The sequence below is a fragment of the Balaenoptera borealis genome (genome assembly GCF_965194805.1).
Source record: "Balaenoptera borealis genome assembly, chromosome: X".
Lineage (NCBI taxonomy): Eukaryota > Metazoa > Chordata > Mammalia > Artiodactyla > Balaenopteridae > Balaenoptera > Balaenoptera borealis.
Genome location: NC_138881.1, coordinates 72,794,302 through 72,815,693, shown reverse-complemented (window position 1 = coordinate 72,815,693; position 21,392 = coordinate 72,794,302). Strand labels below are relative to the sequence as shown.

The window sequence follows — 21,392 nt, the reverse complement described above, 5'->3', positions numbered from 1 at the left end:
CTAGCCTAAAATTAGATAACTGAAAATCTGTTAAGGTCTAGTTCCAATAGGGTGATGTGAGTTTAGCCACAAATAGAAGAGTTTTTTTCTACTCCTACTTCAGCTTCTCTACACAGTTTTAAATAGAAAAGAGAGATTGCATTTGTGTAATTTTTGTATTACCCCAATCTCTGCAAAGTTTTAAGGCAGAAGTGATTATTAAATTATAGTTGGCTTTAGTCTATTTTGGTTAATTAACTACAAACTGGAGAAGCCATTCCCCACCCCAGCCCTGCTGCATTGTTTTGCATGGGAGAATATTAAAGTCTAGTTAAATATCCTAGCTAGCTTACTAACTATGAGAGATTTTTACAGATTTGGATTGATAGTGATATTATCAATATGGATTGAGAGTGAAAACAATGGGTAAGGGAGTTAAGATTCCTGTGTTTTAGAATCCATTACCAATAGCAAGCCAATTAACTTCTCTTGGGTTATTTTCCTACTTATAAAATAGGGGTTAATTATACCTTTCTTAAATATCACACGGGAATAATCCTGCTAGAGGATGTGTGTATTAAGAATGGCACAAAGACAAGTTCCTCTTTATGATGGAATATGTTACCAATGAGAGAGCTAGCAATAAGCCTGGACTTGCAACATTTTATGCAATGGAACAAGAAAACGTAGCCAAATCTAAAAAGAAAAAATCAAAGTCTTCAAAGTGAAGGGAGACTGGGAGGAACTGGGAAGGGAGACATTTTGAATGGATTTATTATTTGGGTTTATGGATCCAGCCAGGCCTGAATCTATCCTTTGAAGTGTCAGTTAAGTCACCCAATAAATTACCTTTTAAAATTAAGCCCCCCAAAAAAGAAACAAGAAAAAAATGGCAAAATTTCACCAGGTTATACAAATATTAGGTATTGTCTTTCTTTTTTTCACTGTTCCAATTTTAGAATATCAATTCCTCATTCCAAGAGTGATAAGCATCTTGGCATAGAACCATCACACATCAACATGTCAGCAATATAATAATTCTATTTTTTAAGTGATGTGACAACAGTGGCCTATGATTACTGCCTTCTATGAAAATGCTGTCTGTTTTCTTAATTAAAACAGAGATGTGAAAGTGAAAAATAAAACTTAAACTTTTAATCCAAAAAAGGCTTTCCTTTTGCACATTCCTTAGGTGTATCTGGGTTGGTAAGTGGGATAGGGTGACTCTTCAGCTTAAAAAATTGTATTGCATATGTAAAGAGGATGGGGCATAAAGTGACTAGTTAAACAGTTATACAAGTTGAGTTAAACAACTCTTCCTATACTATAGTCAGAAAGACCTGTTAATTAATGAATTAGCCCTGTGGACTCTAAAATGCTTAGTAGCAGAACAACCTATTGATATTTTGTTTTGCAAGTCTCACTATCTTGCTATCCCTACAACTACAATTTCATCTATTATGTGAGTGAGATATAGCTAGACTTGTAAGTCTTAGATGAGATTTTATGTTATTATCATAATTAGCATGACAGCATTTTAGTCACTGCAAATATTCTTTTAGGAATGCAGTGGTAAGTGGTGCAAGCCACTCCATGAAAACCAGGCCCTAAAGTATCAAGTAATGTTTGTCACATCCTCCTAAGAAAGAAATAGAAGCATAATGTGTGCTATAATCTGACAGGTATTTCACAGCAAAGAGGTATGACATGGGTTGGGAAGTACAATCAGTTAAAATAAAGATCCTGTGGAGGATGAAGAAAATGAGAGACAAATACTTCCTGGGATAGAAAGGAAAATGAATGAGGCCATCTAATGAATCTTACAGGAAAAAAATGTTGCTGCTTTAGAGAAAGATGCTAGGATTTTTTCTGTGGGCCGTGTGCTACAGCCTTTTCACACTCTATGATGGCAGTTGCGTAAAGTTTCTCTGGGTGGTAAAAGTCTCCCACTCTCAAAGGGCATATTTATGAGGAAAGGGGACCCACTTCCTACAGTCCCTCTAATCGCTGGCATGCTATGCATTTCTACTTTATAAGAGAACATTTCTACTTAACAATGGGAATATTATAGTGCCTATGTATATCTTTCAACACAGGACAAGACATTAAAGGGGAGGGAAATTAATGGTTATGAGGGTAGGGCAGGAAATAGTCTATAGAACCCCTAGAGAAAGATGTAAACCACACTCTGGTGGGAGTTAGGAGAAAAGCCTGTAGAGAAATTCTATCTGTTCTCCTTTTAGTTTTTCTTGTCATATCACATACATGGCAAGAAATCATATGTTGATTTCTCTTTTCCAGTCCCCTTACTTGCCCCTACCATCACTTTCCTTTCTATTTTATCAAATCCTGCAAAGACAATCTTAGCCCAAGGGTAATTGTTTTCAATAAATATTGGTATGGCATCTTAAGCTCTTTGGAAAAATGTAGTTTTAGGTTACCAAGTGAGCAGCAAAGAGAGAAGATAATGAGGTGTCAAAGGTCAAGGAAGGATAAACACTGTTCAAATTGATTTTGAGAAAATGGATAAGAATATACATATTCATATATATATTTCATAGTATAAATATATTTAAAATTCTATACTATAAATATATGTATATTAAATTACATTGTAAAATATGTGTTCTTATTAACATAGAGATGTTAAAATTGTGTCTGTTGCTTTTAGAGTCAAATAACACTTTAGTCACTTTGCTTTTAATTATTCAGTGGCATCTTCACCAAATGCTGCATAGATGAGATCATGGATTTCACATATCAGAACGGTAAGTTTATACCCTTTGAATAAGCTCCCACATTTTTTTCTGAAAAAAAAAATGGTTCAGAGGGAACAAATGGTTTAATATGTTTATTTTTTTCATCAAATTTTGCTTAACTTTGACATGTAGGTTGGATTTCTTATCTACTTCTAGTGTGTCAGTATCAAAAAGAAGGGAAAATTATTCAAGATTCCACCATATATCTGAAAAAATATCAGATGAAAAATATATTCCAGTGTTAAACCATTTCATGTCATTGTCAAGCATGTAGGCTAAAAAGCAAATGTAAAAATTATTCAAAGATATTGGCATTCCTCTTGCAAAAGCAGCTCCTAGCTTTTTTGTATTGTTTTGTTTTTTCCCAAACAAATGCAGTGGCAAAAATGGGAGCAATGCGTCATTGTGTGCCCTTGTACTTTATGATGTTATTTCCTCTGAACTTTTTTAAACATTATTTTATTTTGTTACTAGAAAGTCGGTTCATGAAGGCTGTTGTCTGTTTTCTAAGATATACAAGTTTCATATTCTGGATTTGTTTTATTTATTATTATTATTAAGATGATGATATCAATTTTCAAAAACTAAAGAAATATGCACTGTACCAGTAGCCCCTAACAATGAAATATAGTCATACAAAAGTTAACTAAGGTATAAACATGCAAAAGGAGAAGTCTCCCTGTGATCATAAAATGATGTTATTTTCTGTTCAGCAGTTCATGTTACTGCATTCATGCTAATTAATTAAAGGAGCTGTTGCTGTAAAGTGCAAACAGGGAATCTGGGAAACTGAGAGGGCTTTTAGGTCTCCAAGTGAAGTTAAGTCACTCTGGGCACGGGCAATCAAAGGTAATGAAATCACTTGTCAGTGCTAAGCTTGCAAAAACTGTGAAGTTTGACTACGAAGTAAAAGGATTATAATTAGATTTCCAATAGGATAATAACTAAATGGCAGAATGCAGTAAAGAGAAAATATTACTTTGTTAGCTAATGGTACTGCTGTTCGGTTTTAGTTTTTATCAGCTCACTTGTAGTTGTCCTAATTTAATTTGCTTTTATCAGCAAAAATGCACTACGCAAATGGTACTTGAATGTCATTTGCAAAAATCATTGATCTGAAGGTACACTTAATGACACCCGGTATGTTTATTTTATGTGAAATGGAGATTGGTTGATAAGATGGTTGATGTGCTGTCTTGTGGGCCCCCAACTGAGTTATGGGAATCTGTGTGGGAGGATATTAGTGTATATCCTTCACTGCCAGCAATAGTGGACACCGCTATCAGAGTGGGTGTGTATTCATTTTTTAATCACCTTAAAATATACAGGAGGAGTTGCTATCATAGACTGCTAAAATATAAGGGATACAGAGACCCTTTTATCAGAAAGTGGTCTATGCATGATACCTTGTCTGTCAAACATTCAAAGCATAAAATACATAAAATAACTAACCTGAAGAGATTTAGAATACATGTAAGAATCCTAGTACATGGGCAGTTTGTGGAAATTATCATAAAACTATATATGAGTTTATTTATTTTTTAGTTATTTTACTATTTATTTACTTATTTGGCCGCACCACGTGGCATGTGGGATCTTTGTTCCCCGACCAGGGATCAAACCTGAGCCCATTGCATTGGAAACACGGAGTCTTAACCACTGGACCTCCAGCGAAGGCTCCTATATATGACTTTATTACTTCTAATGATGGCCAAGCAACATTCTTCCAAGTCCTCTTAAGGAAATGTCACAAAGCGACTAATTGAATTTCAGAGAAAGAGCACTAAGAGAATGACAGATTTCTATCCAGCAGAGCTATTGACAATAGGAAAAGACTTCACTGATGCTGGAATTGTTTGTTGTGATGAAGATGAGTTGTGGAAATGGCACTGGATTGGCATGCATGAATTGAACCTCACAAATAATGCTGGGAAATAATCTTCCAAGTTAAGAAATGGGTAATTGAGGGAAGTGAAAAAGATGAAAACAGTATCAAAATATGTCACAAAAGAAAGGAACAATAGCACACAAGAGCAAAATTATTAGGCAGAATGGAAAAACAATGGTTAAGCTTGCCTTTTGTTTTCCAAGCATTATACATTTTCTCTAGTTCATAGGTACATATAAAAGTAATCTTTCAATTCTGAACATCTTAAACAAAAAGTAATATTATTGAGATTTTTTGGTAATTATTTGAATTGATTGATTTGATGAATTATATTTAATTCTGATAATATTTTCAGGCACCTATTCCCCTGGCTAATAGAATAAATTGGTTTTGCTCATAAAATAATTTCTTTTAGATATTATATTGTGATTCTACTCTCATATTAATACAAAGCATTTACTCTAGTTTTTCATAAATTGATGATAGGAACTTTATCATTTAACATGCTTAAATGCTGTGCTAAGAGATGTGAGAATGTATACTTTTTCATTTTTACCACTTTTATCAAGAATACTATTTAACATAACCTAAAAGGCAGACATTTAGTAAGAATTATTAACCCACCGTACTTTACCATATATTGAAAATATTAACCACAAATGCTAGACAATTTGATTTGTAATTTGAAAAATATATATAAAAGTTAATCCCCTTGCTTTAAAATATGTTCCATCTCAATCCTTTTAAAGGTACAGCTAATTCTCTCCTGTTTACCCAGTAAAAACTAGGAGAGCTTATTAAAAGCATGCTCACTGAAAACAAATATTAAATGTGTCCTCTCCTAATCACAAATTAATATGCAAAAGCCATTCTTTGCAGACTCCATTAAAATTAAAAACTGAGCCAAATAGTGAATCTAGCTTTTCCTTATATCACCTAACTGACCTTCCACGGATAAGTTATCTGTTGTTTGTTGCATGGAAATGAAGCAACTTTAGGACAGTTCAAAAATTTATATTTATCTCAGAGTTAGGAAAGATGTTACTACTGTGAACTAAAAGAATTATATATATATATATATATATATATATATATATATATATATATATATATATATATATTAAACAAACAGCAATAAATTGGGAGTATAGGATTAAAGGATAATCAAGGATAATTAAAGGATAATAAAGATACAACCCAGTGATGGTTTACCTCTTACAGTTACAAAGCTGACCTTACATCCCATGAAGAAAGGTCCAATCAAGCTCAATGCTCCTTAAAGACTGGGTCTATATGTGTGTGTCACAGATTCAGAAGGGGTCAAATGCTTCAGACTTGTTCAACCCTACCTTAGATCTATGGTGGCAACCACAACTAGTGGGGCTTTATTTATATGTTTCACTGTGGTGTACTGATTGGATAAACACTGAGTCCCATCCAAATTGGCTTTGCTCACACAGACAGAGCCTTTAAGTTGAGGGAAGAAAGCAGGTAAGCAAAAGAGGGATAAGAAACAGCAAAAGCTTTATTGAGTGAGCTAAACATGCATGCTTTCACAAAAGTTAATGCATTAATTAGGTCTATCCAGCTGCAGCAGAATCAGGCATTACCAGAAGATCCATGATCTCTAACACTCCTGGTTTTGCAAAGATGATGTGCAAAACTACATGAGTCAGGATTTCTAAATTTTCTGAAGTTGCCACACAAAATGGTGACCCACAGATGAACCCACATGGATCTTTTGGTCACATCCAGTTTTGTTGCCTTCATAGATATCCAGTCATTACACCGTGGAAAGGCGCTGATTAGTTAAACATCCAGTAGGCAACCTTTCTATGGCTGTCTTCCTTTTTGAAAGTTAGGAAATCGTTTTCTCATGGAGATGCCTTTTCTTTTTTATTAGAGTGAGACATGAATGTGAAAATAAATGTAATCTGCATACAGAGGGCTAGAAAACTGCATTAGAAAGACACTGAAAAACTCCAGTGGTCAAATTCAATTTTTATTTTTAGCTGTCTTTGCGCTCCAATGAGACTCTATATTGATTTGTTTTCCCTATTTTCTTACTACTAAATACTTTAAAAAATATTATAAAGGATCTAAACAGTTGTGGGAATCCTGCAAATTATGTATTACAAGTCCTGCTCTTATTTTCATATTTAGTCGGTTTTGAAAAGTATCTAAAATTAGCATTAGGACTTAAATATTGATAAAAATGTTGCCTAGAATACTTTGCAAATATTGATAGGTTATGATTATTGTACCTGTGTCTTTTACAAACAGTAGTGAGATTTAAAAAGCATATTATTTTATACTTCTGAAAGGTAAATTATATTCACATTTTGCATTTTTAGAATATGCCTTACATATAAATGTACATCCTTTTAACGGATAAACATACAAGAAATTTGCTCACATTGTGTATGTACAATTATTAGTCCCTAAATACATAGTCTCAATAAACACTGCAAACTTTTTCCTCTATCATGAAGTAAGAAAAACTTATTTATTTATTTTCCTTATATGAAAAGTATCAACATAGGAGCTTATCCCCTTCCCACTCCCAGGGGTCACATATTAAGCAGTTACAGAAAGAAGTACACTGTTTACTGTACCTTGCATAGCAGTACTATCATGAGGAGTTCCACTGTTTTCTATTTCAATATCTGGAATCCCAGTATCTGAAAGAAGTGACATTCAATATTAAGGTACATTTCTATTTTTCCTGATTCCATTTAAAGTGAAAACTCTGTTCACCAGTGCTTTGGTCCTATAGATAACATGAGACTTTGGGTGGCATTTTGTTTTTGTTTTTTGTATGTCTATATGTTTTTAATGGTAGGAAGGAGAATTATAAACCATAGCTGAATTTTACAATTGGACATATATTTCCAGGTATATAGTAAATATTTCTTTATTCATTTTACACTCTAGAGATAAAACTCGGGAAAATAATCTGTCCATAAAACCCCCTCAGACTATCAGGTAACATGCCCTGACTGTGGAATAAAAAAAATTGAATATAATTCCATAAGTAGAAGTGCCCCATTCTTATGGTATATTTTTCGTTTGTAAAATGTGATAGATGATGAGATTATCTCTATGCTAAATGCACATGAACACCAAAACACAGGCTATGATTTGTGGTCTTTATTTAGTACTGGTCCTAGGGACCAAGAGATACATGAATTGTTTCAAAAAAAGTTGAGAAAAAGAAACAAAGAGTTGGGATTTTTATTTTCAATTTTAAATATGAAATGTGATTATCTAAAAGTTATTCATATACATGAAGCATAGCTTAATATGGCCATCTCTCTCTCTCTCTCTCTCTCTCTCTCTCTCTCTCTCTCTCTCTCTCTCTCTATATATATATATATATATATATATATATACATTTGCTCAGACACCCTTGGGTAATGTGATAACAGACGCCCATATATCATCCATCAAGGATTGATGTGAGAAAGAAATGATTTGAATACAAGTTACCCATCATGCTGTAGAAACAGCTGCTTTTCCTTTATAACAGAGAACACTGGAGCTAGAGTGGAATTCACATATGGGTGGATTTCAAATACGTAAAAAGAAAAATGACAAACCTCCTCAGAATTACATGTTCAGAGCCTCAAATAATTAGAGTGCATAGAATATTGGCCCCATTGCTGGCTCCCACTGTCTAAGATGTTCCTCAGTATGAGATATTGATGTATTATTATTTATCTTCTCTCTTCTGCGTCTCAATGAGGCATGGCTGTCATGAGCTAATAATCTACCTCTGTATTTCTATCGATTGTGAGGACAATGATCCAAGACAGTCACAGTAAAAAGGGAACTGAACTTTTGGAAAGGTAAAAATACGATTGAACATTGTACAGTATTCTCTATTCATTCTTAGTATGGGACACTTGAAGCAACCCCCTTTTAGTTCATGTGTGTGTCATATTAGGTATGGAGTATGTGTATGCTTGTGTATAATATTCTTAGGCTCATCCCTGTTATGCACACATATCAGTTAGATATACCAGCTGTTAATGTGCTATGAAAGAAAAACTTGAATAGCCTATGAAATGAAATTACGTTGTGGGGTTTCATAATTTAAAATGGAATCAGAAAAGTTTGGAATTAAGAGATTTCATGACAGAATCACCTCTTTTCACAGGAGCTCCAGGAATTTACTTAGAACATTCATTTTCAACCAGGCACTCTTTAAGCCCTCATCACTGATGCAATCTGCATTAAAGGAACCAGCATTCTAAAGTTCATTAAAATAAAGTACACCAAACATCAGCATATTTTAACACGAATGGACCTAAAACACTTACATTTTAAGTGCAGGGAAGTTATCAATATTACTTTTTCTGAAAAAAGCAGCAGGATTTCCTGTTCCTAGACTATTTATATCTCCCAGAATAGGGCTTATTTTGACAGATTTAATTAATGAACTAAAGCACTTGGCCTCAAATTGATTTTTTAATTACTGTATTCCTGGACAAAGCTTCTCCCTCCCTCCTTCCTTCCCTCCTTCCTTTCCTTCTCCCCCTCTCCCTCTCCCCTTCTCCCTCCCCGGCTCTCTCCCTCTCTCTGCTTTGTGTACCTTGAGTGTGAAGGTGCAATACAGACATTACCTTTCAACATCCTCAATCCACTGTCACTAGTAGTGGCTTGCTTAAGTGCTTGCTCCACTTGCTCCCTTCGCTTTGATTCAAATTCCAAGGCTTCTTGTAGTTTTCTCTTTGCTTTTTTCTCCTTCTTCAGGCGCTTTTGCATGGTAGCTAAAATATGGAAAGGGAAATAGTTTGCAAAGGCTTAGTCATTGAAATCAGGTTGCCGGTTTTGATGAATTATAAACCATAGATACAGATTCAGAGAGATATATAAATGTATAAGTCAACATAAGATTAGCTTCTTTTGATTCCAATTATCATTAGACTCAACCAAAGATTATTCAATTATGCAACAAACTTATTTTTGCTTTCACATCTCCAGTAAGTATGCTCTATAATACACATATATTTGTATGGTGGTGGTAGTAGTGGTGGAAGATTCTTTTCTACTTTGTCTACAGGAATTTAGTGATAGCATGAAATATTTTATAAATTGATTAAGAAAAATATTCTTATTATTCATCAGGTTATTCCTATACATATTTCAAAACACAGAAAATCTAAAGATATTTATTGAGTTTCAAAACATGGTATGTCTTTAAACACACCTGAACACATTCTATGAGGCCACCATCACCCTGATACCAAAACGGGACAAAGATGTCACAAAAAAGAAACAGGTCAATATCGCTGATGAACATAGATGTAAAAAATCCTCAACAAAATACTAGCAAACAGAATCCAACAGCACATTAAAAGGATCATACACCATGATCAAGTGGAGTTTATTCCAGGAATGCAAGGATTCTTCAATATATGGAAATCAATCAATGTGATACTAACAAATTGAAGGATAAAAATCATATGATAATCTCAATAGATGCAGAAAAACTTTTGACAAAATGCAACACCCATGTATGATAAAAACTCTCCAGAAAGTGGGCATAGAGGGAACCTACCTCAACATAATAAAAGCCATATATGACAAACCCACAGCCAACTTCATTCTCATTGGTGAAAAACTGAAAGCACTTCCTCTAAGATCAGGAACAACACAAGGGTGCTTACTCCACCACTATTATTCAACATAGTTTTGGAAGTTTTAGCCACGCCAATCAGAGAAGGAAAAGAAATAAAAGGAATCCAAACTGGGAAAGAAGTAAAACTGTCACTCTTTGCAGATGACATGATACTATGCATAGAAAATCCTGAAGATGCTACCAGAAAACTACTAGAGCTAATCAATGAATTTAGTAAAGTAGCAGGATACAAAATTAATGCACAGAAATCTCTTGCATTCCTATATACTAACAATGAAAAATCAGAAATAGAAATTAAGGAAATATTCCCATTTACCATTGCAATACAAAGAATAGAATACCTAGGAATAAACCTACCTAAGGAGTCAAAAGACCTGTATACAGAAAACTGTACAACACTGATGAAAGAAATCAAGGACAATACAAACAGATGAAGAGATATACCATGCTCTTGGATTGGAAGAATCAACACTGTGAAAATGACTATAGTACTGAAAGCAATCTACAGATTCAATGCAATCCATATCAAATTACCAATGGCATTTTCACAGAACTAGAACAAAAAATCTCACAATTTGTATGGAAACACAAAAGACCCTGAAGAGCCAATGGAGCTGGAGGAATCAGGCTCCCTGACTTCAGACTATATGACAAAGCTACAGTAATCAAAACAGTATGGTACTGGCACAAAAACAGAAATATAGATCAATGGAAAAGGATAGAAAGCCCAGAGATAAACCCACACACATATGGTCACCTTATCTTTGATAAAAGAAGCAAGAATATACAATGGAGGAATGACAGTCTCTTCAATAAGTGGTGCTGAGAAAACTGGACAGCTACATGTAAAAGAATGAAATTAAAACACTTCCTAACACCATACACAAAAATAAACTCAAAGTGGATTAAAGACCTAAATGTAAGGCCAAACACGATCAAACTCTTCGAGCAAAACATAGGCAGAACACTCTATGACATAAGTCACAGCAAGATCCTTTCTGGCCCACCTCCTAGAGTAAGGGACAAAAATAAACAAATGGGACCTAATGAAACTTAAAAGCTTTTGCACAGCAAAGGAAAGAATAAATAAGATGAAAAGACAACTCTCAGAATGGGAGAAAATATTTGCAAATGAAGCAACTGACAATGGATTAATTTCCAAAATAAACAAGCAGCTCATTCAGCTCAATATTGAGAAAACAAACAACCCAATCGAAAATGGGTGGAAGACCTAAACAGACATTTCTCCAAAGAAGACATATGGATTGCCAACAAACACATGACAATATACTCAACATCACTAATCATTAGAGAAATGCAAATCAAAACCACAATGAGGTATCCCCTCACACGAGTCAGAATGGTCATCATCAAAAAATCTACAAAAAATAAATGCTGGAGAGGGTATGGAGAAAAGGGAACACTTCTGCAACGTTGGTGGGAATGTAAATTGATACAGCCACTATGGACAACAGTATGGAGGTTCCTTAAAAAACTAAAAATAGAATTACCATGTGACCCAGCAATCCCATTCCTGGGCATATACCCTGAGAAAACCATAATTCAAAAAGACACATGTACCACAATGTTCATCGCAGTGCTATTTACAATAGCCAGGACAAGGCAGCAACCTAAATGCCCATCGACAGACGAATGGATAAAGAAAATGTGACACATGTATACAATGGAATATTACTCTGCCATAAAATGGAACAAAATTGAGTTATTTGTAATGAGGTGGATGGACGTAGAGTCTGTCATACAGAATGAGGTAAGTCAGAAAAAGAAAAACAAATACCGTATGCTAACGCATATATATGGAATCTAAAAAAATAGTACTGATGAACCTAGTGGCAGGGCAGGAATAAAGACACAGATGTAGGCAATATACTTGAGGACACAGGGGGAGAAGTGGAAGCTGGGATGGAGTAAGAGAGTAGAACTGACATATATACACTACCAAATGTAAAATGGATGGGTAGTGGGAAGCTGCTGCATAGAACAGGGAGATCAGCTCACTGCTTTGTGATGACCTAGAGGGGTGGGATAGGGAGGGTGGGAGGGAGGCTCAAGAGGGAGGGGATATGGGGATATATGTATACATATAGCTGATTCACTTTGTTGTACAGCAGAAACTAACACAACATTGTAAAGCATTTATACTCCAATAAAGATGAAAATAAAAAAGATGTATGGAAGAGAAAGAAAAATACATTGTATGTCTTTTAAAACTTACAGTGTCAAGGGTCTATTTCTTTGAGATGTAACCAGTTTTTAGGGCAAATATCTATCTCTTTAAATATATGCACATATCATCAGACTCTGTCTCTCTCCATATATTTATATTTGAATCTATCTCTACATTTTAAAGAGAATAACTTTCAGCAATGATTATGTTAAGCAATCTGTAAAGGCACAACATTTCTTTCATAAACAGAAAAGGTAAAGAAGAGGTAAAAACAATTATAACTCAACTCTCAAGGCCTTATGTCTTAACTAGAAACTTTAAGTGCCCTAATGTATGATTGTTACTGTTCTATGAAACCTTGAAATCTGTGATAATTTCTCAAACAGAATTACTGGGCTCCAGCAATATATTGGTTCACTGCAGGGTTCTAAGCAGACCGACCTTCACATTCTTCCTAAATCAGTTGTAAAAATTTAAGATATTGATATTAGGACAATAGAAAAATATTCAAGGAACATTAAACAAAATTATAAATTATATGACATTTAAAAATCTTAAAATTTTTCAAATACAATTAAAATATTTTGATTGCACTAAAGTGAATATGATGCTAATTTGAGTTTCAGTTGTATTTATCTCACAGTTCAATGTCTTTTCATATAAATGACCTTCAGCAACTTAAAGAGAGTCATTTACTCATCTAAATTTATATTCATTTAGACAAAAATTCAGAGGACTAAGGTAATAACAAGATGAAAATCTTGGAATAAAGACACCGAGAATGTATGGTTTCTGTTATTTTTGGTAAAAGACTATTAAATAAGGTTAAGCATAAAAAGATTTTACTATCATAATTATACTTAATTATCATCATTCAAATAAAGCATTTAGTAAATTATTTAAATCAAAAACATAGATGTATTCAAATTAATGTATAGCAATGTCCTTGATAAGACAAAATTTTGCTTCTAGTAAAATTATTTATTCAAAAATATTCCATATGTTGATTCCCTTGAAATTTATGTTTCCATATATTATAAACAATGCCACAGAATATTACAATAAAATTATATAAAAATAATAACTATAATTTATTTAGGACCTACCATGTACTGAACATTTTTCTAGGACTATATCTCATTTAAAACTTACAACAACTCAGCAAGGAAGATATTGTTATCTCCATTTTATAGATGAGGAAATTGAGTCCTTGAGAGGTCAAGAAATTTATTCAAGATCCCAGAACTAGTAGTTCTCATAGTTTGAGGGCCAAAGATCATATGGGTAGTTGTTTCAAAGCCTGGGGACCGTATAGTTGGTCAAGAACCAAGACAGATGAGCTCCAAGCTCTCTTGTAGCTCTATCATTCTTTGATTCTAAGTGTTTAAGCTGCAAAGAATATTATAACATATGTTTAATTCAAGTAACACATTCTGGCTAGGAAAAAAAAGGTAGTTAGAAGGAATGTATAAGTGTGAAACAATGTTTTCTTTAAAAAAAGATACTCATAGGGATTCTTACTATATATATAGTTTTATATATATACAGTTTACTATAAACATATATATAGTTTTACATATGTTCTTTATATATGTTGCTACTATTTTTTCTATAAACTTGGGGAGATATTACTTTTTAACTACAATATCAATTTTCTCCATTTTTCTTTTCAATCATATGACTTTAGATAAAGAGCTCACCCTTTGTCCTAAAAAGTAGGTTTACTGGGTATGAGATATTTAGGCAACTAGAAAGGAATTTAAGTGATCATGCAGTCAACTATTGTAATAGATGATGATGCTGAGATTCATAGAGATGAAGCAGATAGTTTCTCTAAATCAATGAGGATAACAGAGTAGTTTCTTTTCATTATGCTAGTCATAAGATGTAAAATGTTAAAAAACAGTGCTTAGCACATAGCAGACAATTGATAAGCATTAGCTAGTGATGGTAGTAGTAGTAGTAGTAGTAGTAGTAGTAGTAGTAGTAGTAGTAGTAGTAGTAGTAGTAGTGATGGTAGTAGTAGTAGTGACAGTAATGACAGTAGTAGTAATGATGATAGAATATTAGTAGTGGTATTATTATTATATCATAAAAATTGCTAAATTTATTAAATAATAAATGCTTCATAGTAAATCTGATAATAGATACAATATTACATCTACAATGTCTAAGACTTTTTAAAAGACAATAGATATGATACCAATTATAAAGACAGACCTGAAGACTCTGTAAGAAGTTAGTAAATAGAAATCAGTATCAGTACATCCCTAAAAGTTAGAAGACAATTTTACTATATGTAGTAGATTTTCCTAAGTCAATTTGTGAATGTTATTATATTTAACATATTTGGTACTTTAGTATAAATAATTTCCCTACTAAACAAATGTGCTTTTATGACTCCTAATCATAATAATATATATTGCATCCCAAATATCAGAAATAAACTAATTTCTCCAAACTTTAAAAAGACAATTTAGCTTTTGTTTAGTAGTATTTAATGACTTTGGCAAGATAAGAAGAGGTTTAATTCTTTTTAAATGTAACGACTGAATTTCCATTTTGAACTGAACTAATAATTCTTAGGTCTTAAGGAAAATATACAGTAAAATTTCAATTTCTTGATGCAAATTTCAGAATATAATATGCTATACTGGAATAGTATAAAGTTAGTGGATTTCACTCGACTGGAGTAATTCTTCCTAGTTTAGGGAGGCATTATCTGGGTTGTGAATTTTCTCTCCCTTTTTGCCGCTCATTCCCACTCTTTAACTCTTTTAATTGACTTTTGCTTTGTGATCATTCTATAGAAGAATAAGCAAAGAAGAGAAAGAAGCTGAAAAGCACAATAGTCACTTTTGCTGCTGTTTTGTATTTTATGGTAAATATAAGGAAGAGGTGAAAATTATTGGTTAAGGTTTTGAATTTTCTCTGGTTTTGAAACGAGCTAGTCTCATTATCCACATCTATAGATTATCAACTGCCTACCCATTGTTAGAAAGTTATTTCTATTTCTGTACAATATTTTCCATTCTCTCACTTTTTTCTTCGTCCATACTTATGCTACCCTATTCAGCCCTCATCACCATGGCCTAGATGAGGGCAATCCCCTTTTACATAGTTTCCTTGTTTGTAGTCTTACTCCAATTCCCGTCTACTCTATTCCCAACACCTGTCTATCTGATTGAAAGCAGACTAGATCGCTCTGCTGCTTATCTTTTAATACTTCCCATAACCTACAGGACAAAGTCTAAGCTAATCTTTTACATGATTAAAAATGGCCTTTATGGGTGGACCTTCAAGATGGTGGAAGAGTCAGATGTGGAGATCACCTTCCTCCCCCAAAATACATGAGAAATACATGTACATGTGCAAGAAATCCTACAGAACACCTACTGAATGCTGACAGAAGACGTCAGACTTCCCAAAAGGCAAGAAACTCCCCACGTACCTGGGTAGGGCAAAAGAAAAAAGAAAAAACAGAGACAAAAGAATAAAGATGGGACTTGCACCACTGTGAGGGACCTGTGAAGGAGGAAAAGGTTCCACACACTAGGAAGCCCCTTCACTGGCAGAGAAGAGGGGTGGCGGGGGGGAAGCTTTGGAGCCACAGAGGAGAGCGCAGCAAGAGGTGTGCAGAGGGCAAAGCAGAGAGTTTCCTGCACAGAAGATTGTGCCGACCAGCACTCACCAGCCTGAGAGGCTTTTCTGCTCACCTGCCGGCTGGGATGGGTGGGAGCTGGGAGCTGAGGCTCGGGCTTCAGAGTTCAGATCCCAGGGAGAGGACTGCAGATGGCTGTGTGAACAGAGCCTGAAGGGGGCTAGTGTGCCACAGCTAGCCAGGAGGGAGTCCTGGAAAAAGTCTGGAACTGCCTAAGAGGGAAGAGACCTTTGCTTCGGGGTGCACGAGGAGAGGGGATTCAGAGCATTGCCTAAACCAGCTCCAGAGATGGGCCCGAGTCGCGGCTATCAGCATGGACAACAGAGATGAGCATGAAACGCTAAGGCTGCTGCTGCAGCCACCAAGAAGGCTGTGTGCAAGCACAGGTCACCCTCCACACCACCCCTCCCAGGAGCCTGTGCATCCTGCCACTGCTAGGGTCCCGTGATCCAAGGACAACTTCCCCGGGAGAACACACGGTGTGCCTCAGGCTGTTGCAACGTCACACTGGCCTCTGCCACTGTAGGCTTGCCCCACATTCCGTACCCCTCCCTCCACCTGGTCTGAGCGAACCAGAGCTCCCTAATCAGCTGCTCCTTTAAAATCATCCTTTCTGAGCAAAAAACAGATGCCCTCAGGTGACCGACACACAGAGGCGGGGTCAAATCCAAACCTGAACCCCAGGAGCTGTGTGAAGAAAGAAGAAAAGGGAAATCTATCCCAGCAGCCTCAGGAGCAGTGGATTAAATCTCCACAATCAACTTGATGTACCCTGCATCTGTGGAATACCTGAACAGAGAACGAATCATCCCAAAATTTAGGCAGTGGACTTTGGGAGCAATGATATATATATTGTTTTCCTTTTTCTCTTTTTGTGAGTGTGTATGTACATGCTTCTTTGGGTGATTTTGTCTGTAGAGCTTTGCATTTACCATTTGTCCTAGAGATCTGTCTGTCCGGTTTTTTGTTTGTTCGTTTTATTTTGTTTTTAGTATAGTTTTTAGTGCTTTTTTAATCATTTGTGGATTTGCTTTTTGGTTTGACTGTTCCTTTCTTCTTATTTTTTTCTCTTTTTATTTTTTTATTTTATTTTACTTTTTTCTTTCTTTCTTTCTTTTTTCCTAACTTTTCTTCTGAGCCATGTGGCTGACAGGGTCTTGGTGCTCTGGGGGCAAAGGGAGAGCCAAGTTCAGGACATTTGTCCACCAGAGACCTCCTACCTCCACATAATATCAAACAGCAAAAGCTCTCCCAGAGATCTCCATCTCAATGCTAAGACCCAGCTCCACTCAATGACAAGCAAGCTACAGTGCTAGACACCCTATGCCAAACAACTAGCAAGACAGGAACACAACCCCACCTATTAGCAGAGGCTGCCTAAAATCATAATAAGGACACAGACACGCCAAAACACACCATCGGACGCAGTCCTGCCCACCAGAAAGACAAGATCCAGCCTCATCCACAAGAAAACAGGCACTAAGCGCCTCCACCAGGAAGCCTACACAACCCACTCAACCAACCTTAGCCACTGGGGGCAGACACCAAAAACAATGGGAACTACAAACCTGCAGCTGATGAAAAGGAGACCTCAAACACAGTAAGTTAAGCAAGATGAGAAGACATAGAAACACACAGCAGATGAAGGAGTGAGGTAAAAACCCACCAGACCAAACAAATGAAGAGGAAATAGGCAGTCTCCTTGAAAAAGATTCAGAGTAATGATAGTAAAGATGATCAAAAGTCGTGGAAAAAGAATGGAGAAAATAAAAGACACGTTTAACAAGGACCTAGAAGAGCTAAAGAGCAAACAATGATGAACAACACAATAAATAAAATTAAAAATTCTCTAGAAGAAATCAATAGCAGAAGAATTGAGGCAGAAGAGCGGATAAGCAACCTGTAAGATAAAATATTGGAAATAACTACTGCAGAGCAGAATAAATAAAAAGGAAATGAAAAGAATTGAAGACTGTCTCAGAGACATCTGGGACAATGTTAAATGCACCAACATTTGAATTACACGGGTCCCAGAAGAAGAAGAGAAAAAGAAAGGGACTGAGAAAATATTTGAAGAGATTATAGATGAAAACTTCCCTAATATGGAAAGGAAATAGACAATCAAGTCCAGGAAGCACAGAGAGTCTCATACAGGATAATTCCAAGGAGAAACATGCCAAGAAACATATTAATCAAACTATCAAAAATTAAATACAAGGAAAAAATATAAAAAGCAGCAAGGGAAAAACAACCAAAAACACACAAGGGAATCCCCATAAGGTTAACAGCTGATCTTTCATCAGAAAGTCTGCAAGCCAAAAGGGAGTGGAAGGACATATTTAAAGTGATGAAAGGAAAAAACCTACAACCAAGATTACTCTACCCAGCAAGTATCATATTCAGATTTGACAGAGAAATTAAAACACTTACAGACAAGCAAAAGCTAAGAGAATTCAGCACTATGAAACCATCTTTACAACAAATGCTAAAGGAACTTCTCTAGGCAGGAAACACAAGAGAAGGAAAAGACCTACAATAACAAACCCCAAACAATTAAGAAAATGGTAATAGGAACATACATATCAAGAATTACCTTAAATGTAAATGGATTAAATGCTCTAACCAAAAGACATAGACTGTCTGAATGGATACAAAAGCAAGACCCATATATATGCTGTCTACAAGAGACGCACTTCAGACCTAGGGACACATACAGACTGAAAGTGAGGGGATGGAAAAAGATATTCCATGCAAATGGAAATCAAAGGAAAGCTGGAGTAGCAATTCTCATATCAGACAAATAAAATTTAAAATAAAGACTATTACAAGAGACAAAGAAGGACATTACATAATGATCAAGTGATCTGTCAAAGAAGAAGATATAACAATTGTAAATATTTATGCACCCAACAAAGGAGCACCTCAATACATAAGGAAAATGCTAACAGCCATTAAAGGGGAAATAGACAGTAACACAGTCATAGTAGGGGACTTTAACACCCCACTTTCACCAATGGAAAGATCATACAAATGAAAATAAATAAGGAAACGAAAGCTTTAAATTATACATAAAAGAAGATGGACTTAATTGATATTTATAGGACAGTCCAACCAAAAACAACAGAATACACTTTCTTCTCATGTGCTCATGGAACATTCTCCAGCAGAGATCATATCTTGGGTCACAAATCATGCATTGGTAAATTTAAGAAAATTGAAATCATATCCAGTATCTTTTCTGACTGCAATGCTATGAGACTAGATATCAAGTACAGGAAAAAGTCTGTAAAAAATACAAACACATGGAGGCTAAACAATACACGACTTAATAACCAAGAGATCACTGAAGAAATCAATTAGGAAATCAAAAAATACCTAGAAACAAATGACAATGAAAACACTATGACCCATAACCTATGGGATGTAGCAAAAGCAGTTCTAAGAGGGAAGTTTATAGTAATACAATCCTACCCTCAAGAAACAAGAAACATCTGAAAGAAAACACCTAACCTTACACTTGAAACAATTAGAGAAAGAAGATCAAAAAATCCCCAAACGTAGCAGAAGGAAAGAAATCATAAAGATCAGACCAGAAATAAATGAAAAAGAAATGAAAGAAACATTAGCAAAGATCAATAAAACTAAAAGCTGGTTCTTTGAGAAGAAAAAAAAATTGATAAACCATTAGCCAGACTCATCAAGAAAAAAAGGGAGAATAACTCAAATCAATAGAATTAGAAATGAAAAAGGAGAAGTAACAACTGACACTGCAGAAATACAAAGGATCATGAGAGATTACTACAAGCAACTCTATGCCAATAAAATGGACAACCTGGAAGAAATGGACAAATTCTTAGAAATGCACAACCTTCCGAGACTGAACATGGAAGAAATAGAAAATATAAACAGACTAATCACAAGCACTGAAATTGAGACTGTGATAAAAATCTTCCAACAAAAAAAAGGCCCAGGACCAGATGGCTTCACAGGCGAATTCTATCAAACATTTAGAGAAGAGCTAACACCTATCCTTCTCAAACTCTTCCAAAATATAGCAGAGGGAAGAACACTCCCAAACTCATTCTATGAGGCCACCATCACCATGATACCAAAACCAGACAAAGATGTCTCAAAGAAAGAAAACTACAGGCCAATATAACTGATGAACATAGATACAAAAATCCTCAACAAAATACTAGCAAATAGAATCCAACAGCACATTAAAAGGATCATACATAATGATCAAGTGGGGTTTATCCCAGGAATGCAAGGATTCTTCAATATACACACATCAATCAATGTGATACACCATAGTAACAAATTGAAGGATAAAAACCACATGATCATCTCAATAGATGCAGAAAAAGCTTTCAAAAAAATTCAACGTCAATTTATGATAAAAACCCTCCAGAAAGTAGGCATAGAGGGAACTTACCTCAACATAATAAAGGCCATAGGTGACAAACCCACAGCCAACATCGTTCTAAGTGGTGAAAATCTGAAACCATTCCCACTAAGATCAGGAACAAGACAAGGTTGCCCACTCTTACCACCATTATTCAACATACTTTTTGAAGTTTTAGCCACAGCAATCAGAGAAGAAAAAGAGATAAAAGGAATCCAAATCGGAAAAGAAGAAGTAAAACTGTCACTGTTTGCAGATGACATGATACTATACATAGAGAATCCTAAAGACGCTACCCGAAAACTACTAGAGCTAATCAGTGAATTTGGTAAAGTAGCAGGATACAAAATTAATGCACAGAAATCTCTTGCACTCCTATACACTAATGATGAAAACTCTGAAAGAGAAATTAAGGAAACGCTCCCATTTAATACTGCAACAAAAAGAATAAAATACCTAGGAATAAACCTACCTAAGGAGACAAAAACCTGTATGCAGAAAACTATAAGACACTGATGCAAGAAATTAAAGATGATACAAACTGATGGAGTGATATACCATGTTCTTGTATTGGAAGAATCAACATTGTAAAAATGTGTATACTACCCAAACCAATCTACAGATTCAATGCAATCCCTGTCAAGCTACTAATGGCATTTTTTACAGAACTAGAACAAAAAATTTCACAATTTGTATGGAAACACAAAAGACCCCAAATAGCCAAAGCAATCTTGAGAAAAAAACTGGCGCTGGAGAAATCAGGCTCCCTGACTTCAGACTATACTACAAAGCTACAGTAATCAAGACCTTATGGTACTGGCACAAAAACAGAAATATAGACCAATGGAACAGGATAGAAAGCCAGACA

At 35.1% G+C, this 21,392-nt stretch overlaps 1 protein-coding gene across 4 annotated transcripts in view; it reads right to left on the bottom strand.

The window, feature by feature from the left end:
• Positions 1-21,392, bottom strand: part of DACH2 (dachshund family transcription factor 2) — a 623,157-nt gene that overhangs the window by 11,557 nt on the left and 590,208 nt on the right. For 2 of the 4 annotated variants that reach the window (XM_082377224.1, XM_082377222.1), the window contains exons 11-12: positions 9,252-9,398; positions 7,242-7,307 (exon numbers count right to left, since the gene is read on the bottom strand). In XM_082377224.1, coding sequence (XP_082233350.1) covers positions 7,242-7,307; positions 9,252-9,398 — 213 coding nt within the window. Of the gene's footprint in view, positions 1-7,241; positions 7,308-7,999; positions 9,399-21,392 lie in introns of those variants that run through there. The other 2 variants (XM_082377221.1, XM_082377223.1) reach the window with 1 other exon arrangement.